Source organism: Rhinoderma darwinii, chromosome 7 (assembly GCF_050947455.1).
Source record: "Rhinoderma darwinii isolate aRhiDar2 chromosome 7, aRhiDar2.hap1, whole genome shotgun sequence".
Lineage (NCBI taxonomy): Eukaryota > Metazoa > Chordata > Amphibia > Anura > Rhinodermatidae > Rhinoderma > Rhinoderma darwinii.
This window is the reverse complement of record NC_134693.1, coordinates 113,955,427-113,963,072: the sequence shown is the minus strand read 5'-3', so window position 1 is coordinate 113,963,072 and position 7,646 is coordinate 113,955,427. Positions and strand designations below refer to the sequence as shown.

The following is a 7,646-nucleotide window of genomic DNA, read 5'->3' as shown; positions in this document are numbered from 1 at the left end:
ACTCTTGTTTTTCAGGAGCTTTTCTCATTCCCTATGTGGTATTCTTTATATTCTGTGGTATCCCACTGTTTTTCTTGGAGACTGCGCTGGGCCAGTTTACTAGTGAAGGAGGAATAACTTGCTGGAGGAAAGTTTGTCCATTATTTGAAGGTATAGTATGACTTCCTTTCAATATTTCACCCATAGTGATTCGTTTTTTTACCAGGACATTATCTTTTGCATACACAGTCATTGTCTGTAATACAATATAACAAATCATTTCCAAGATTTTTGCTTGCTGTCCATGAATGGAACATTTATTTACATTTAGATAATCTGTTCAAACTTAGTCCTAGTTTCAGACAACTGTAGTTTGTTGCACTACTTCCCTATAGACAGGGATGAACTGATTTTTTTTTGGGCAATTGGGCCCACTTTAGGAAAGGGCCCATAGCACTCAACCTAGAAATGGCATCATCCATCTTTAGTCAGTCCGAGCTCCATATTCCCTGCTTTCTGCATTGAGCTAAATGAATAAGCAGTGAGAAGACAATCTGTAAATTTTCAGCTCTATATACAGATGTAGCACCCTTTAGCTTGACTTTTTTAACGCGTTATATACACAGAGGCAAGGAAGTTGAACTTGACTTTTTCAATGATTTTCAAGGGCTTAGGTGATAAGTTATCACCCTGCAGCAAGTTATTAGAGTCAAGGTAAGGATTGCTACATCTGTAGGAAAAATAGAGCTCAGACCTGTTGGAGTTTCTGTAACCACAATAAACCCTGCCAACCACAAAAAAAGTCATGTTACAGGTTATGTGACTGCACATCCAATAGCTGTAAAATGTTGTGTCATTCACCCCAGTGATTTTTCGTCTATTGGGTCATAACGTCTTAAATGGAACCTATCACCAGCATTTTACCTATTAAAATCTACTCACCCCTCGCTGGCCCCTGCTTTCAAAAGTTCATTGCTGTTATGCCGTCTCCTAAACTCCTCCTCCGACCGTAAATAACGGTCTGCAAATATTTTTCACCTTTTATGGTAATAATCCGGTAGTTTCGTTCGTTCCTCTTCTTATGCCCGCACACCGCTGAAAACTGACCCGCCCTGAATGCCATAATCTCATCTGAGGGCGCGCATGCGCCTGTCATGTATGGTCTGACACCCTTTTCTGCTTCGTCCGGGCCTCAAATCGAGTTACTGTCCATGAACCGCTATGGTGTCCCGTTGTGCGTACGCACCAGAACAGGACATCGACACAGACACATATAGGTACTTTTCTGATTTTTCATTCAACCCATAACTTAGATGTGATCGATAACAGGTGGATCCTGCTTGTCAGCGACACACAGGACCCACTGTCACCGAAGCCGTCAGTCCCGCTGACAGATTTGTCTCTGAGCGCAAGATACAGCTTCTGTGTAACCAGGATACATAGAAGCTGTATCTGAAAAAGTAAAAAATATTTTTAATAAAAAAACAATTACAATGTTGCTTAAAACAACATAATACTTTGTTTTAGTAAAAATAAAAAGTGTTCAAAGCTTTACATGGGTGAACAAGTCTTTAAACAGTTCCGTAAATCTTATTTCTCCGTTATATGTAAAGATAAATATTCTCCATATTTGATCAAATATAATTTTTGGTGCACGTGTCCTATGATGTCTTCACATAATGCCTCCTGTGCCCCAGTTTCCACCATTGGTATCAATACATTATATTTACTTAACCAAATATATATTTTGTTTCACCTTTTCCATGTAGGTATCGGTTATGCGACCCAGGTGATTGAAGCACATTTAAACATCTATTATATCATTATATTAGCTTGGGCAATTTTCTATTTATTTAATTGCTTTTCTGCTGAGCTGCCCTGGGCCACATGTGGACATAAATGGAATACAGGTAAAACTATTATGTTACATTGTACATAAATAATAAGACTAGAAGTGTATAAATACATTCTCAACATACACTTTTTAAGAAATTCTACTTTATTATGGTATATTTTTCCTGCTTTGAAATTTATATTAAAAACCATTCTACATTTTAAAATAAAACGAAAACAATGAGATTTAGAAACGTCTATTGTTTGTTTTTTTCCAAAATTATTGTGACTAATATAATATATATTTTAAGAATTTGTAGTTGGCACACCTTACTTGTGTTTCAGAAATTATTTTATTGAATTCTCAAGATGAATGCCAGAGGCTACATGTGCGACGTCGACGTTTCGGTCATACGACCTTCGTCGGGCACTGAGCCGTACTGGGGACTCGATTGTTAAATATCTATAATGTGTAATAGCGCTGCTATAATTCGTATTGGCGGCTTACCGCTCTTCATAGGCGCTGTTATTCCCTGGTTACTTCCTGGTTTCCAGGGAATAACAGCGCCTATGAAGAGCGGTAAGCCGCCAATACGAATTATAGCAGCGCTATTACACATTATAGATATTTAACAATCGAGTCCCCAGTACGGCTCAGTGCCCGACGAAGGTCGTATGACCGAAACGTAGACGTCGCACATGTAGCCTCTGGCATTCATCTTGAGAATTCAATAAAATAATTTCTGAAAAACAAGTAAGGTGTGCCGACTACAAATTCTTAACCTACATCTGGGTTGGGACCCTACCTCGAGCACCCAAGGAAACCTGTGCTATCTGAACACAACCATTAATATAATATATATAACATATTATATAGACGATCTAAACTCTATGTAGGGAAATTACATGAATATCATGTAAGTGAGAAATTATAACAGACAATAATTTCTAATAATGAATGAGAAGTTAAGAGAGCAGAAAAAATATTTCAATACTAATAATTAATAATTAAGATTTATTTTTTGTTTAATTTATCTGTATAGCAATTTGATTAATAATGCAGAATGAAATAAAGAACATAATGGTTAAAAACAGTAATTTCAGGTTCAATGTGTGTGTTATTATTTTGGAAATTAATGAGGGCAGCCGAGTGCAATGTTTCTATTCAGCCCACAAAATATTATTTTGCTAAATAAATAATAATAAGAAAATATCCGCTCTCTAGTCTCCCTTAGGCCACATTCACACGTGGTAGAATTTTTTCCGCTGCAAATGTTGGAGCAGATTTGGGGTAATTGCGCAACATTTGCATATTTGACAGGTAATTCAGACGTTGCAGATATCACAGCGGACTTGCCACAGATTTCAGTTTTTGCATTGCAGAGGCTGAAATACGCAGTGAAATTCCGCTGCTTCTCTGCAATATAATGAGCATGCTCCGGAGGGAAAATTCTGCACCGCAGCCTAAATTCCGCACAGTTATTTTCCACATTGTCTGAACCAAGTTTCCTGAAAATGTTAAGAAACAAATGTAAAAAAACGGCTGCTGCAGAATTCCACTGCGGACTGTCCACAGCGGAATTCAACACCAATTCTGCCAAGTCTGAATGTGGCCTTAGGCCTGTTTACACTGAGTTTTTTGCCGCGGAAACTGCGTTGGAAACCACAGCTGAAATCGCCCCCCATTGATTTCAAAGGGAGGCGGAGACGTTTTTTACCCGTGAGCGGAAAACGCTTCTGGGGAAAAAGAAGCGACATGCCCTTTCGGTGTTTCAGTCTCATCAATGGGAGGCAGAGAAAGCGTTTTTCGCTGCGTTTTATGCTGTGGCCGAAAAACGCTGGGAAAAACAGCTTCAAAATTCTGGACAATTTTGAGGCAGATTTTTCTGCCTGCAAAAAACTGTGTGAACAGGACCTTACAATGTTCATAAAGTGCAAAACATATAATTGATATGCAATAAAACACAAATGGTTATAATTTTATAAAATAAATCCTATAGTCTAGTTGCATTGAATAATGAGTCTCTGGTCATATGAGTGTATATCTACTATTGTATCAAAAATAGAACATAAAACAAATATATTAAAATATAATTAAAATATAATATAATAAAACTCGCGGGGCACTCAAGGCGTTTGGACATTGTATGATATTTTATTTTACTGCCAATAGTGTACATAGTATATTGCCAATTTACTGCCAATAGTGTACACGAGTAGTATGCAATAATAAATAGCAAGTATATTTCAAATACATATGTATATAAGACAATAGACGCAAAATTGTCTCAATTGGTAGTAACAGTCTCGTGCCACGCTGGAGTTCTGGTGGAGTACTGTTTGTTTATTTGTTATAGCATTACATCTGCGTGTGTTTTTACTTCAATGGTAGGTGTGCCATCACAGCAATAATGGCAGCTCCGAACTTCCGGGTCCACGCCACAAAGACCCGTGCAGGCTTGAAAATTAAAATATATTAGAAAATGTCTTTATTTTACAAAAGCAAAATAATAAGTCGTTTTTATTTTTGTCAGACTACCACTTTATTCCCCTTGTGTTATATCAGTATTTCTATTTTGCAATATCTCCTGCTTTGTGGGAAAAAAATGAAGTCGTCATCACTTTTCTGTTTGGTCTTGTGGCCTTCCAGTTTAATAACGGCCATTGAAAGAAAGTAAGAATAACCTTCAGTACTATTTACATTTTATTATAGTTCAAAGAGTATAAAATGTCACATTCGCAGCACATACAAGATAAAAATGACCTAGTTACTACTTGGAGAAATGTTATAGTATATATTCTTTAAACATGGATATATTTTAAGATTATTAAAAATGAAAACTTACAGCTCTTTCCACTACAGCGATCATTGTGCTTATGGTCCAATGCTCGTAAACTTTCACTATAAATGATAAAGTATATTCTAGTGAGCGCTCGTTGAAATATTTGAGATTCTACAATAAATATTGCATTTTGTGGTTAAAATATGTAGGTTCTGGTTCATTGCACCTTTCTGTCTCAGGAATGGAAATTTACACCAATATAGTCATTCATTACATTTAAAAAACAAATACTTAAATGTATCAATTTGCATTTCATTGAATTGAGGCCTATATTTAGTAAGTGCCATAGACAAAGCAAAGAGGCAAAGCTAGAATTTGACTTGGAAACCCCTTCAAGTTTCTCCTTAGGATAGACCATCAATATTTGTTTGGTGGTGGTCTAATCTTCGGACCCCAGCAGATCAGATGCATAAGTGGCCATGGTACTCACTGATATGGAATTTAGCTGCAGTACCAGGCTCAGCCACAACTGTTTGTATAGCACTGTGCCTATGTTAACAATGAAGGGAACATGGCACACACTGGAGCACCATGGCCCCTTTCATTCTGCTGATCATCAAAGGTCCTGGTAGTCGGACCCCCACCAATCAAAAACTGATGGCCTATCCTAAGAATAACCTATCAATATTTAAATCCCAGAAAAAAACCTTATAGAGATTATATGAGAATATAAAAAACATTCTCCCACTCGTGTCCATGTGCTTAGTCTGATTTTGCAGCTCAGCTCCATTCACTTGAATGCAGCAATACCTGACAAAGACCGTAGACATGACAAAAGGAGACCCTTTTATTCTAATCTGTACACGTTAAAATGTAATTGTTTGTATGTTTGCAGAGAAATGTGTGGAGTTCCAAAAACTTAATATGAGCAATGGAAGTCAGTTATCATTTGCCAATTCTACATCTCCAGTGATGGAATTCTGGGAGTAAGTACAAATCCTATATAAACTCCAACTGTTTCTAGCTTATGTTAAGAATGCTGTTAAAGTATTTAACGTTCTACAAGAAAGTTCTTAGCAATAAAAAAAAAGTTATGTGATATTGACCTCTGCCAGTCGACGGATAGTTTTGAAGCTGTGCCACATAGCAATATAAGTTAAAAGAAGATAGAAACTGTGTGAGGCCCCGTGCACACGATCGTAGTGTTTTTTTACTGTCGCATATACAGATCCATAGTCATCAGCAAATCATCCACATATCTGGCACGCTGTCCGCAGATATGGTTGTGCATCCGTATTTACGGATCTGCAAAAAGAAGTGGGCTACAAATGATGTAATCAACATGTCCCAAACTCTTAGGTCACATGATCGATCAAGCGCCGTTTTATTGGGAAATCCCCTGCAGTCGTATAGCAATGCTTCCGCAATTACGGACGGCTACTGATGCACATCCGTAGTCGTCCACAATTTTGCACGCACCCATAGAAGTCCATGGCATAATTGCAAACAGGAATAGGACATGTTCTATTTTTTGCAGATCACTTGTACGGCCAGGAAACACATCTGTAAATATACGGTAAGGTGTCCTTAGCCTATAGAAATGAATGGGTCCGCAGATATTTTGGAATTACGGATAAGAACTATGGTCGTGTGCACGGTGCCTTATGTTTAGTTCAGGGCTTGAGTGGGCAGGGTATGAACATGGATTTAAAAAACACCAAAGAGAGAATCCCTGTGTCATGCTATAGACCCTTCAGGCCATGTACTTGGCATTACTCAATGTATGAGTTTTACCCAGGGTGTTCCTTTAATATAAGGGTTCATGCAAATGGAGGTATAACGGCACAAAGTATAAGATTTACGCCTCATGCACACGACCGTGTGCGCCGGCCGAGTCCCGTCAGTGATCCGAGGAAAGATAGAACGTGTCCTATCTTTCCTCGGATCGGAGACTCGTATCATTTTTCACGGACCCAATTCACCCTCTAAAGTGAATGGGTCCATGAAGACTATCGGGTGCCACTCGGATGCCGTCAAAAACGGCCCGAGTGGCACAACGGTAGTGTGTATGAGGCGTTATATTTAGTGAGATGGATGGGATCAAACCCTTTCCTGTAGGATCAGGAAAGACTTTCTCAAAGCAAGGTCTGGGAAAGGATTTCCTGATCTAACAGATTAGGATCTGATCTTATCCTTGGCTAAAAAGGTCAACAGGTCATGCTCAGAATCATAATACGGCCATGTGCATGGAGCCTAAGGCTACATGCACACCTTGAGTATTTTGTGTGAAAAATATGCACCAGAACCACAACAATACGCAGGAAATTCGCAGGTAAGAACCGCAATGGATCATGCGTTTTTTGGTGCAGTTTTTACGTTTTTGATGCGTTTTTCGTCGCGTTTTCATGTTGCAGATTTTGGTTAGCTTTTCCACAGCAATAGGCAGATACAATCCGCAAGCGGAAACACAAGATAAATTGACATGCTGCGGATTCTAAAAAATGCACCGCAGGTCAATTTCCGTCATGAAAAATACTGCAGTGTGTACATGAGATTTCCTGGAATCTCATTGACTATGCTGGTACTGTATTACGCTGCGGATTTTGAGCCTAACACCTCTTGCACACGACCGAGCCATGAAAAACGGTCCGTGAGTTGGACGGATTTCCCGGCCTGACCACGGTACAGGTGACCGGTACTCCTGCCATCATGGACATTTATAATGCTAGGAGTTTCTGCCTCCTCACAGAACTGCTGTTTCGTACTAAACAAAATGATACAATACAGAACAGCAGTTCCGTGGGGAGGCAGGGACGCCTAGCATCATAAAATGTCTAAGATGCCAGGAGTCCTGTTCAGCTGTACCACGGTCAGGCCGGGAAATCCAGCCGACACTCAGACCGTTTTTCACTGCCCGATCTCGGTCGTGTGCAACGGCACTAAGTGTGTTGTTGGAGCCATTGTTATGTGAATTTGTTCTAATGATATCTAGTTGGTTACTCTGGCTTATGTGTATCTCTATGGTGACCTATCCACATCTTCCGCCTAATA

At 39.0% G+C, this 7,646-nt stretch overlaps 1 protein-coding gene across 1 annotated transcript in view; it reads left to right on the top strand.

Moving 5' to 3' along the window:
* LOC142658107 (sodium- and chloride-dependent GABA transporter 3) overlaps window positions 1-7,646 on the top strand; it is a 169,901-nt gene that overhangs the window by 57,871 nt on the left and 104,384 nt on the right. Inside the window, exons 3-5 of the mRNA XM_075833854.1 lie at window positions 16-150; window positions 1,749-1,889; window positions 5,491-5,581. Coding sequence (XP_075689969.1) covers window positions 16-150; window positions 1,749-1,889; window positions 5,491-5,581 — 367 coding nt within the window. The remainder of the gene's footprint in view (window positions 1-15; window positions 151-1,748; window positions 1,890-5,490; window positions 5,582-7,646) is intronic.